The sequence below is a fragment of the Zalophus californianus genome, chromosome 7, assembly GCF_009762305.2.
Source record: "Zalophus californianus isolate mZalCal1 chromosome 7, mZalCal1.pri.v2, whole genome shotgun sequence".
In the NCBI taxonomy this organism is placed as follows: domain Eukaryota; kingdom Metazoa; phylum Chordata; class Mammalia; order Carnivora; family Otariidae; genus Zalophus; species Zalophus californianus.
The window spans coordinates 132,998,134-133,010,431 of NC_045601.1; the positions used below are offsets into that span (position 1 = coordinate 132,998,134).

Consider the following 12,298-nt stretch of genomic DNA (forward strand, 5'->3'; position numbering starts at 1 on the left):
ATATTTTTATGCTTAAAAATCTTTTGTTGACTCCCCTATTATATTTCTGCAGCAAAATGTGGTATGAATCATTTGCTTTCAATTTCTTGAAAACTAAAAAAATGTTTTATTAGGAAATGCCTCGATTGAACTGTCACTGACAGTACTTTGTGGCATAGCTATTGAAAACAACAAATAAATTATACATTTTGGTTAATAATTCCATAAAAGTGAAATCTTACTGGAAATGCAGCTCTTCATAGATGCATAGGACATAAATTTTTCGGGTTAGCTCCTGTGCCCCTGGCTGAGTGTTGGAAGGAAGCCGAGTTCATGCTGTTCTAGCCCAGTCCACCTGCAGTCACCAGAAACTAACCTATAGTCAGATCAGCTTTACCGGTTCTCTGCAAATGAGGGAGGAACATGGTGCATGTCCCCAAACCAAGGAAAAGGTACAATTACTATAGGATTTGGAGGGAGGGTGGAGTTTAGGTGAAATTTAAGTGAAGCTGTTTTTGGTAGACTGAGCAGCAAGCAGGGCTGTGTGGGAGTCAAGTGCAGTCTGGCTGGAAATGTGGACGCAGGGTTCTGTCTCCCTGGAGACCGCAAATTGAAGGTAAACAGGTAACACTGTTCAGACACCCCTGTGCGGAGCCCGGTCCCAGCGTTAGAAAGCAAGGTTGTTGCTCAGTGGCAAAGTCACCTGGGTCCTTCAAGCACATTTATCCTTTACCGCTGTATTTTCCAACAGCAGTTTCTGGTAGCTTATGGTTTTAGAGTATAGAATTCCTTGGTGAGTAAAAAAGCAGTCGTCAAAGAAGGGAGTTGTTATGATACTTTGTGCATCGTCCTGGGGAAAAAATACTGTTTTCTCTTTGCAGTTGGCTTCATCTGTGTCTCTTATTCTACCTAATATGAAGGAGGGCAGGCCAGATTTTTACTGGCCAAGCTAAATTTCACCTTTCCGATGTCAAGCTAAAATTTGTAATTTTTAGCTTTTGCTTTTTATAGACGTAGGTCCTGAGAATGTGAGCCACATAATTCCCCGGGAATGAAAGGAATTTCATTATGTCATCGCCACTCGGATTTTGGACCTCTTTCCAAGTTAAATGCTAAAATACACACTAATTCTGTATTGCATTGAGCGACGTGTTTGTTGACAGTCCAATCAGACCAGGCCCTCTTTCGGTTTTATGGGAAGCAGAAACGAAATGGCCCTTCCTTGCCTAAGGATGCCTTGTCACCCAATCTCTAGAAACCATTTATTGGCTGAGATCGACACCAACATTTCAAACGTCCCTTTATCTGGCCCCTCGGACGTTGTCACACTCTGGGATAAGGCATCATGGTAAGATTTGGGTGGGGGAGGGGAGCAGCTTGCTCTTGCAAAGTGGGAGAAGGAGGGATATAGAAAGGAACTCTCAAAGGTCCCTTCTCGAGGAAGGAGGACGCGTGCGCGCTGAGGCTATGCGAACTCCCGGAAGGTTCTCTGTGACGGGCTCTAATTTGGGGGGGGTCCTCAAGGGGCTGTAACTGTGCACGTGAGGAGCTTTCTGGCGGCAGGAGGAGTGGAGATGTCACCTGGTTGGGGATGTCCGTTAGCCGCACTCTCTCCGGACAGAAGAGTATTCGAGGTCTCAGGCATTCATGATCTGTGTTGCGTCAAGAATAAGCAATATGGGGGCGCCCGGGGGGCTCAGTCGGTGAAGCGTCAGCCTTCGGCTCAGGTCATGATCCCGGGGTCCTGGGATCGAGCCCCACGTCGGGCTCCCTGCTCCGCGGGAAGCCTGCTTCCCCCTCTGCCTGCCGCTCCCCTTGTTTGGGCTCTCTCACTGTCTTTGTCACATAAATAAATAAAATCTTTAAAAAAAAGAATAAACAATATGAATATTGAATTACCTTGAACATGTCCTTTTTCATTTTTACCTGTGCTCAATTGGTTTTCTTCTGAATACACTAGAAAATCCTGCTTTTCCAAGGATCCTCTGAATCCTGCATTCAGAGATGGACATTTTTTTTCTTCCTGTTGTATTTTTCCTTGAAGGAAGCAGGAATGCATTTTTCTTCTTTCTCCCTCCTCTTTGCTCTTTTTGCTTGTTTCTACTTTCTGACTGTATGTCATAGTTAGTCATAAGGCCCAACAGCTGACTTGAGAGTCCTGTTCACTCAGCTACAATGTTCATGGTCTGTGTGGTACATGGGGTTATTTTTCTCGTGTCCTTAGTGCATGAGAATGCTGGGGTTTTTTAAAAAAGATTCTATTTATTTATTTACTTGACAGAGAGAGACACAGCGAGAGAGGGAACACAAGCAGAGGGAGGGGCAGAGGGAGAAGCAGGCTCCCCGCGGAGCAGGGAGCCCGATGCAGGGCTCGATCCCAGGACCCTGGGATCACGACCTGGGCCGAAGGCAGACACTTAACGACTGAGCCACCCAGGCACGCCATGAGAATGGTGTTTTAATTAGTATATAGACTTTATAAAACTCACAGCTTCAGTTGTTATGAGGTTGGCTGTACAATTACGAAATGCACTTTGCAATTATGTCTCCCCTATCCCTTAAATAAAATTTAGCACCTAAATTCCAGGCAGTTGCTTTCCCAAAATTCCCTTGATCACTGGGATCAACCCATAATGAAATGTCTACATCTAGAGTTATCAGAAACTAGATGAAAAAAGGCAGAACAAAGCTCATTATACCGTATTTGTGAGAATTGGGATTTTGCTTTGGATGTAACTAAGAAGTGTGTGACTTGCTGAAGTAGTCCATTCGTGTTTCTAACTCTGCTTATTTGTCCTATTTCAGGTTTCATTTCCAGGGGCCATGTGGTACCACTCTTCCTGAAGCCCTTGCTCCTCATGAAACTGAAAATGTCTCTTAGTTGCCCTGGGGAAAGAAGAAATTTAGTATGTCTAAGTACCGGGCCACAAACAGAGGAGAACCAATCATGGGGACGGTGAGCTAAATACTGGAAAGTCTAAAAATACCCTCCGATTCCCTGGCTGGAATCCCACCTGATGATAAGTGATGGGGGCCTAGAAACAACAATAGCAAATATTCTTAGCAGTGAGAGAACAGTCAAGTTAATGCATCTTATTTTGTGTGGACTTAAACATCCGATATCTTTTATGTGTTTGGTTGGTTGGTTATGGGAAAGGGAAAATTTTATAATTAGGTTATCTTTTAAAAAAGTAATTATCCTGATTGAATTGTTGCGATCTGGACACAGAGAGAAGTAGAGGGGTAAAACCTTGGTATTTCTGATTTTTGCCAAGTTTTGGTGGAAAATAAAATCACTCTCTGCAGTAGGTCATTTATTGTATAAAGATCTTACCCCAAGAGATGTCTTTGTCGGGGGCTTTTCCTGTTCAGTGTTTACCGTGTTTGGCCGCCTTGCCTCACAGTGTGTGGGATAGCTTACAACAAGAGCTCAGGCAAGGAAGGAAGAGAAAAGTAGCATCAAGATAGAAAATCAAGATGCGGAAAATAAATGATGCAAATATATGGACTCCAAGGATAAACACAGCTGCCTGAAATTGAGCACTGGCCTCCTTAGCAGTCAAGCAGGAAAGGGAGAGGTGATGGTTGACTATTTATCGATATCATAAACACAGAAGCATCACGGTCCCTGCGGGGGCCCCACCAAGCTTTCCCAGACACTGAATTCTGAAATTTGTGGGTTTTGTTTTTTTTTTTTTCCCCATGAACTTTAAAAAAATTATGCTCATATTACCTTGGAATCAAGTAGTAAGAATACGGCTCTCTGCTCAAGCCTCACTACCGAATGCAGCCCCCAGGGCCCTAGGAATGCCTGCTGTCTGGTCTGACTGGGAGGAGTGGCCTTTAGTAAACAGCGCAGGGAGGTCGTACATGTGCAGGTCCCTTGGATCACATCGGCTCCCTGGGTGATTACACCTCTGGGCCACATTGCCTCAGCCCCTTACAAAATTACATTTAATGCTACACCCTTGGCTTTTGTAGAAGCAGGCAAGACACAGTCACATAAAACTTTGTCATAACTTTTAATAAATCCCAAAGGTTCTTTGCAGGGGCAAGAGGGATGTTCACAACTTACAAGGAGTAGGGCTCCTGAGGGCTCGAGTCACACTTTGCATGAGTGGGTCGAGGCATGTACACAGAGAGGGCCTGTTATAATGCAGTTTTTCTACCCGAAATACCATCATTCACTGTTAATAGGTCTGTTGGGCTTCTCAATTTAACTTAAATTCATACATCTTCCTAGTGTTAGCAATGATGAAAGTCAGCACACTGTTTCAGCGAGTCTGACTGTATTTTTAATCTGTAATTTCCAACTGACCAAGGCCCCGATATTTCATAACTGTTCTTTGTAACTCCTCTCATCCTGGGCCTTTGGTACCAGCAGCTTGTTTTTCTGGTTGGTTTTTGTGTTTTGCCATTTTTGTTCGTGTTTTGGTTTCGTTAGAGAAGATGAAAAATTTGAAAATGCAAACTGTATGTGATACCTAATTCAATTTAATATTTACTGAATGTCTGCCCTATGATAGACATTAGAAATAAAATGATCAGTAAGATATGGACCTTACCCTCAAGGAGGTCACAGAATGGTTGGGACAGCTGTCATGTGAACTATTTTACAGATTGGAAACTACAGTAAAGAAAGCTGTGCAAGATGCAGAGGAGGATGCAATTAGAGATGGGCGGAGTGGGGATGGGTTCAACATTAAGGTGCTTGGAAGCCTTTAGGAGGAAATAGGGGGCAGTTTTTGAAGCATAAATAGTTCCACATGGAGGAGTATCAGCAGAGGAAACAGCATGTACAAACGCATAGCAAATGGGCAACAGCTTGGTTTGTTCAGAGAGTGATGAGTCATTTCGTGTTGTATAATGGGTGGGAGAAGATAAACACAGAGATCAGGAAGGGCCGTGGATGCCAAGAAATGAAACCTACCTGGGGTTTGGAGGGATAGAAGCAGTACTAGGTTGCATTCACTAAGTAATGGTGAAGTCACTCTTTCACCAGATTCAGGGTTTGCGCTGGACCAGCCACTGTTCAAGTTCCTGGGGTTAGAGCAGGGCACCAGGCCAGGACCCTGCTGTTCTCACAGAGCTTACATCCTAACGCAGGAGTCAGATGATAAGCTGTTGGGGAGTGGTGTCGGTGATGAACAGAGGTGTGGACAGTCCAGGAGCAGGTGGTGAGGGAAGCCTGGGAAATGGTGGCTGAGGTAGCCAAGCACACGTTTGGTGCTGAGCATTGATTCAGGCCTGTATCTGTCAACTGGTTCCTGTCAGTGCCAGAAGGACTGAAAGGCATCACGTCCTGTTGCTACAGCACAGTTCTTCCCTTCGAAGGAGATGCCACTTCTTTGGGGGTGCGGGGAGTGAAGGGAGCCCAATCTGCAACTACTGATTAATTGGATCCAATGTGGCAATTAGTAAAGGGAAATCTCACTAAAATGGAGTCGGGAGGTTCGGCAGGGGGAGGTCTCACGCTCTACCACTTGTCTTTACCTGCAAATCCAACAGGAAGAGACGGTGGACCTGGTAGGTGAATACCGCCTTATTACCAGACCTGGTAGGTGGATAGGGCTTTATCACCCCAGCGGGAGGAAGAAAGGCTTTCCTCCTCCCCCACCCCCCACCCCGCAACAGCCCAGCCAGTGAGAAGCCAGTGTATTTCTAATCCCCAGTTTACTCCAATGGACTTTTATGACAGCCTCCCCCAGCTTCCCGGCTCCTCTGTAAAAGGGAATCCACTCCTTAGTTTGGGGGACTTGCCTACGGCTTTGCCAACAGCTTGCTTACCCGGCAACTCTCTGCGATTCCTGAGTAAACCCATTTTTTTGCTGGTAAAATAACTGGCAGTTTTACTTTTTAAGGTTAACAGGACCAAGTGGATGGCGGTGCGAGGTAGGGCCACCGGGGCTTGTGGTCCCAGGTTTCTGGGCCCCTGGACGGCACAGCCCGTGGCAGCGGGACTGGAGGAGGGGGGGACCCAGGCAACCCTGCTGTCAGCTTCCCAGCGGAGGAGCTCTTACGAGGCTCTCCCCTCCTAGAAGCAAGCCCCATCCAGACCTGCTCTCACTGCGGGAGCTCCGGTCGCTTATTCGGGGCGGGGAGAAATCCAGGTGACGTCCCAGGCGGGGAAACCTCCCACGGGCGAAAACGAAACACCCACCAACCCACCCCAACGCTCGGCTCCCCTTAGGCCACACCCTTCCCCGCTCTGCGCATGCGCCTCCGCCGTCGCACCGCCTTCTCCGCATCCGCACCTTGCAGGGGGCGGTGCAACTCGCGTCGCTTGCTCTCCACGTCACGCTGCGCTTGCGCGTTGTTTCCGGGTCAGAGGTCAGACGGTCGAGCGCTGCGCGGGTCATGGTGCAGCTCCGGCCACGCGCGTCCCGCGTCCCGGCCTCGGCGATGGTAGACGAGGGCCAGCCCGCCTCCGAGGAGGAGGAGGCGGCGGAGCACGGCCTGTTGCTCGGGCAGCCCAGCAGCGGCGCGGCCGCGGAGCCGCTGGAGGAAGAAGACGGGGAAGGGGACGACGAGTTTGACGACGAGGCCCCGGAGGAGCTGACTTTCGCCAGCGCCCAGGCGGAAGCACGAGAAGAGGAGCGGCGGGTTCGGGAGTCGGTGCGCAGGTTCGGAGCCCGCCGCCGGCCGGGAGAACCGCCCCCTTCCCGTCCCGCGCGTGTCGCCCCTTACTAACTTGTCACTCTTTCAGGGATAAAACCCTCCTGAAGGAGAAGAGGAAGCGACGGGAGGAGCTGTTCATCGAACAAAAGGTTAGAGGGTAGGGAGGCGTCTCCCCTTTAAAACACCGGGCCGGGGTAGAGTTCCCCCGTGTGGTGCCACAGCTGGGGAGCCTGGGGCGGGGGAAAGTCGCTCATATGCCTCTGACAACAGCGAAAACGAAGGCGCTCGAGCTCTTTGCTGTCCAGCGATTGAAAACGGGAGTGGGAAGTGTCGTGAATTCGAGATTCGGAGGGTTCATCCCACTTGGGACAGCTCACCATGACAGCCTAGTCATTTAGTCTCGCGGAGGTAGTTTCTTTATCCGAAGTCGGGTTGCTGTGAGAATTATGAGAGGTACTTTGTAAACCGCGGGCTGCACTGCCTAGAGTATGATTGCTTTGCCGTCTGACGCTCGGCGGATGGGCCACAGAGAACGGACTCCGGGTGGACGGGACTTGATTGCGCTCAGTGTAGAACTGTGACTTTTGGGTTGGGATACAGTGGGCAGCCTTCCCAGTCGTCACCGAGTGCTTCCCGAGAATGCGGAATAGGTTCTGAGTTTCGTGGGCCCAGTCTTCCCACAGCTTAGAGGTCGTGGGGGCAGGGCTCAGCCTAATTCTAATTCGTCTAGATTTTACTAAAGTTGTCCTTAAAATCAGAAACTTCAGAAGCAAGTCGGGGCATACTGTCATGCACCTCACTGCTGATTAATTTTTAAATGTCTTTAAGAAAAGAAAACTCCTTCCAGATAACATCCTAGAGAAGTTAACTACAGCTGGACAGACTCGGTAAGTAGTGGATCTTTGTTACATACACCTGTCTGTGCCGCATTGGTCCACACGTTTATTTGAATCCACATAATAGAAGTAATAAATGAAAAAGCTACGCAGTAGATACTTGAATTTGGTGGGAAAGGTGGAGGGAATTAACTCGACTTTCAGTCTTTTACCACTTTTTGTTCATTCTTGTAGCGAACTTGAGCTTCTGGCCGTACTGATTCCAGGGTATCGGTCAGTAGATGCTTGTGCTCCTGTCCTTATACCAACGGAGGGTGGATGGTGGTGAATAAAGAGTGTCTTGAGACTTAGCGTTTAGTGGAGTAGCAGACAGCCTGTGTCCACAGGCTCCTGAAACTCCTCTTGCCCCACGCTTGCCTTGGCCGCTCCCGCTTCATTCATTTCATTTAGCAGCTTTGCCCTCTGTTGACGGTTAAAGGCAAATGCTGTCCCTCCTCTTCCCCGTCCATCCCGTGCAATCAAACTGTAATTTTAGACTTCTAAATATTGGGTAATTTCTTTATGCCCCCCCTTGCACCTTCTAAATGCTTTATTTATTTATTTTTAAAGTTTTTATTTGCCAGAGAAGGAGCACAAGCAGGGGGAGTGGCAGGCAGAGGGAGAAGCAGGCTCCCTGCCGAGCAGGGAGCCCGGCGCGGGGCTCGATCCCAGGACCCTGGGACCATGACCTGAGCCCAAGGCAGACGCTTAACTGACTGAGCCACCCAGGCGTCCCTCCTAAATGCTTTAAGTTCAGAAGTTTAGTCCTGTATTTTTTGGCTAGGCCGGTGATTAAATTGTCAGTAAAAGAACTTTTCCAAAGTTACTAAGATCCTGAATATATTATAGTCAGGTGCATTTGGTGGCATGTCCCCCCTTCCCTCTTTAGAAACCAAGTTCAAATGTCACCACCTCCTTCTCTCGCTCCCCCCGTCCCATCACTTTCTCCTTTGTATAGCTTTTCTAACTGTCAGGTGCTTCTGTATGGGAATCTTCTTGTATTTTGTCAGATTACATTGGTCTCTCCATCCTTTTTGGCCTGAACTGCTGAATTAATCCTTTGTGATTTCTCCAAATACCACCTTTCACCTCGTATTTTGAATACTGTTATGTAATTCATTTTTTTCTTGTCTTTCACTTCAGCTCTTAACTACAGCAATCTGTTACTGACGTTTGCTAATGTGCTTTCACAACTTTCTGAAAAGATACTCCATCCTAGTTATATACTAGTTTGGGAATTGGTAGCATTTCCCAACTTTTGCTTTCCAAAGTTGGGACTTTTGCTTTCCAAAACTGATCCTGAGTAAAAACTGAGGTTGGTGGTCATGGAAGGGGGTATCTTATTTATAAAGCCCGATGAAATTGTGTAGTAAGTGGAGTAATCTTTGCTATCTGCCATACCAATCGGTATTTTTATTGTTCTTCCTTAGCATAAAAAAATCATCAGGAAAGCTGAAAGAAGGTATGATCTCTTCTGATTTAAATAACTTCTCATGTTAAGTGTCAGGCACATTTGCAGATATTTGCAGCCAAATGTTACTGGCCCTGAGAGAGTGTAGCTTGGATCTGTTTCTTACAAATAAAAATTGCATCGAAATTGGCATGAGTGGATGTTTAAAGTGAACTCCAGTAAATGTTTCTGCTTTATTTTTACATAATTACTAACTTGAAATAAAAATTTTTTAGCTACTTTGCAGAAGAAAAAGGAAGAATATGAAAAAGGAAGTGTTTCTAAGAACGCTGAAGAAAAGGTACAAAAAGTACAGTCTGTCGGGTAAGAGTCCTTTTTTTCCACCTAGAAGGTAGAGGTGACCAGAGGGCGTTCAAGTATTGGCTTATGTGGAGAAAGATGTTAATTAGTAGTGGTTTCAGATTAGATCCTCTGTGGGGAAACCAATTCTGATATTTACATAAGAACATTTGCCTACTAAAACATAAATGTGAATCTATTTCTAGTAAAATAAAATAGCCCTGTGATTTAGTTTTATTCATCATCTGTGCATATACAAATTTAGGATTTGGGTTTTTTCACTTTTTGAAGTAAGAAAAATGCTTTTTATTTTCAAAGTAAACACGTTACCAGACTTGCTCATTTTGACCTTTTGTGTTGGTCACCAGCCAGAATAAAAGCTACTGGGCTCTAAGGCTAAAAGATCAAGATCTGAGAGATTCAAGGCAGGAAGCCGCGAAGGCTTTTATACAGAATTCTTTGTATGGTCCAGGAACCAACAGAACTACTGGTAAGTTCTTGACAGACTGTTCTCTCACTTTTTATTGCAAATTAAAGAAATGATAAGTAATTCTCTTTTCTAGTAAATAAGTTCCTGTCTCTTGAAAATAAGAGGTTACCAGTGAAAAAGGCCGCAGCCCAGTTTCTGAATAGTGCTTGGGGTAAGATCCAGTTTATTCTCTTACCCAATTTTTTATGTATCGAAAAACGTTCTTTTTTAAGGAGACAGTAAATACTTAAATAATCATGAAGCATCAATGTTTTCCTTATAATAACTTCTACATTAGTATGTTAAAGCTGCTTCTGAAAAATTCATCAGCATGATATGTATGTACATCTATACAATCTGATTTAATAAACTTAATTTTAGTATTCATAGAATCTTGAAAACTTTTGAGTTATTTCTTGGGAATTTTATATCTAATATTCTTACTGCACAAAATTTTCTATTTTAGGAACCCAGAAAAAACAAAATGCAAAGAGGTTTAAAAGACGGTGGATGGTCAGAAAGATGAAAACTTCTAAGAAGTAAAGCTAAATGAAGAATGAGAACTTGTATGTACTTGTATGTATAGTACTTAAGTTATGTGGTTTAGAGGATTAGTTTTTCTGAAAATCTAATAAATCGTTTACAAATGGTTTTGTGAAGCGTCACTGCAAAAATCCGAGATCTTTGGGGGGAAGCCCCCCCCCACCACATTTCATCCTTCTGGAGTACAATGGTGCCTTGTCTTTGAGGACTACAATGGAAGAAAATGCAATTTAAAAGGAATTGTTTTCCTTTTTACGAGCATTTATACATTTAATTGAAAGCGCGTCCTGCACCGTAGGAGTGGCCGGGGCCGGGGGGGGGGGGGGGGGTGGGAGGTGGAGGAAACAGCTAGGGGTTTTCAGCTGCAGCTCTCAGATGCCTTCATCTTGCAGATGTCTTGGTGCTTTGGTGAGAATTTGTTTCATAGAATAAAGACTAGGAAAGAAGTAACTGAAAAAGGGCAGTATCTAAGTATAATAAACATTTCTTCCTAAAGAACACTGAAGCCTCAGTGTATATACAAAATTAACAGTCAACCAAAGGATATGGTTATCTTGGTTACTATACGGACAAGCCACATGCCATATTGAGTTTTTACAAAAACAGGAGATTTCCTGTTTTCTGTCTGCAGCACCCTCAGTGTCAGGTTTGACCCTAATCCAGGGAGGCCGATGCACTGAAGGCAGTCTTAGGTTGTAGAAGTCAAGATTTATAGTAGAAACCATTCATTTTAATTGCTCTGATTTTAATCAGAAGTGTGCAGGTACCTGATACATAAACTCAACTGACACTCTAGTATCTGTAATAGTAAATTTTTAATGGTTGGTTAATTATATCACTACATTTTTATTGCAATATAGTACTCATTTAAGCACTTAAAAATGGAAGGTGTACAAAGATTAAATTAAGACACGGTAAATTGACTAAATATTTGGTTTTTATATAAATAAAGGTCATAACCACACTGTTGACATGTAATACTGTTATAATACAACAGTTAAACTGTGAGTCTACAACAGAAGTCGTCTGTAGTTAAACAGGAAACAAAGTTGAAAAAGACCATGTTAAAACAAAACTACTGGGACTAACAGGTTGAGATTGTAAGTAGCAACAAACGTATTCACTCAGCTCCTGAGTATTTCAAGTTTTACAGTACACATTAAAAATGATTTCTTCCATCAACACTATAAATTCAAACTGTCGGATGTTTATGCGTTTTGCAAGTTACACTGATTGAATGCTTATATGGGAGTGGGGGTCGGAGCATCTCCCGATTTGAAGTTTACATCACCCACATGCTAACACAAACACAACTTGTTCCGTTTCCTTCCCCCCTCTCCCCCAAACAAAGGCGGCAGGATTTTTTTGGTTTCTTTCAGGTAATTGTTTTTTAAAGGATTTGTGATGATCAATTTGAACGTCTGAAATTCAGTAATATTTAACTCTTAGACAACTAAGAGGTTAAAGATGGAAAATAATTTCTCCTAACACCAAGTTAGAAAATCATTTGCATCATGCTGTAAACTAGGAAGCAATGTAAAGCGACAAAAACCTGTCCCCAGTACATAATTAAAAAAATCTAAATTTCAAATCAGCAGAGCCGGTCTACTTCCATGTTGACTATACGCCACAATAATACGTGTGAGCTCCTTAAATGCATAGCTAATGTAGGTAGTCTTCAACTGTGGCAAATGCACAGGATCCGATTCCTGATCGAGCCATCAGTCCTAGACATTGTGTGGCCTGTCCCATTGCTAGGGCAAGTGGAGGTTGCTTTGGCAGATTGTGGGTTTCTGAGGAAAAATGATTAAACATGGAAATAGCAATTAGCAAGACATTTTCTAAAAACTTCTCAGTTGGGAAAATACTGCATTACTTTAAAAATTAGCAATGCCTACACTGCTCTTATTGACCTAACTAGTGATGGTAATTTCTGAGCAAATGATTATTGTCGTGGTCATGCTACTCTGACTAGGTAATAGGGGTAGTGGGTATTCTGTTCAGAGAAATTCTTGCAGAATTAAGACTTTTTTAGATACTAACTATGATGGGAAAGATGTAATT

At 44.4% G+C, this 12,298-nt stretch overlaps 3 protein-coding genes across 18 annotated transcripts in view; 2 read left to right on the top strand and 1 right to left on the bottom strand.

Annotated features, from left to right (window-relative positions):
* SIRT5 (sirtuin 5) overlaps window positions 1-6,125 on the top strand; it is a 35,938-nt gene extending 29,813 nt beyond the window's left edge. For 12 of the 16 annotated variants that reach the window (XM_027603511.1, XM_027603507.1, XM_027603503.1 and 9 more), the window contains 3 exons: window positions 2,785-2,935; window positions 5,488-5,505; window positions 5,841-6,125. In XM_027603511.1, the coding sequence (XP_027459312.1) occupies window positions 2,785-2,935; window positions 5,488-5,505; window positions 5,841-6,093 (422 nt within the window). In that variant the 3' untranslated portion in view covers window positions 6,094-6,125. Of the gene's footprint in view, window positions 1-2,784; window positions 3,285-5,487; window positions 5,506-5,840 lie in introns of those variants that run through there. The other 4 variants (XR_003521670.1, XR_003521671.1, XM_027603512.1 and 1 more) reach the window with 4 other exon arrangements.
* Window positions 6,126-6,214: 89 nt separating this feature from the next.
* On the top strand, window positions 6,215-10,342 carry NOL7 (nucleolar protein 7). Its single transcript, XM_027603516.2, has 8 exons — window positions 6,215-6,602; window positions 6,686-6,746; window positions 7,426-7,484; window positions 8,903-8,934; window positions 9,159-9,246; window positions 9,591-9,712; window positions 9,786-9,863; window positions 10,158-10,342. The coding sequence occupies exons 1-8, from the start codon at window positions 6,337-6,339 to the stop codon at window positions 10,232-10,234; spliced, it is 783 nt and encodes a 260-aa protein (XP_027459317.1). The 5' UTR covers window positions 6,215-6,336; the 3' UTR covers window positions 10,235-10,342.
* A 688-nt stretch (window positions 10,343-11,030) lies between these two features.
* RANBP9 (RAN binding protein 9) overlaps window positions 11,031-12,298 on the bottom strand; it is a 91,767-nt gene continuing 90,499 nt past the window's right edge. Inside the window, exon 14 of the mRNA XM_027603499.2 lies at window positions 11,031-12,027. Within this exon, the coding sequence (XP_027459300.2) occupies window positions 11,897-12,027 (131 nt within the window). The 3' untranslated portion in view covers window positions 11,031-11,896. The remainder of the gene's footprint in view (window positions 12,028-12,298) is intronic.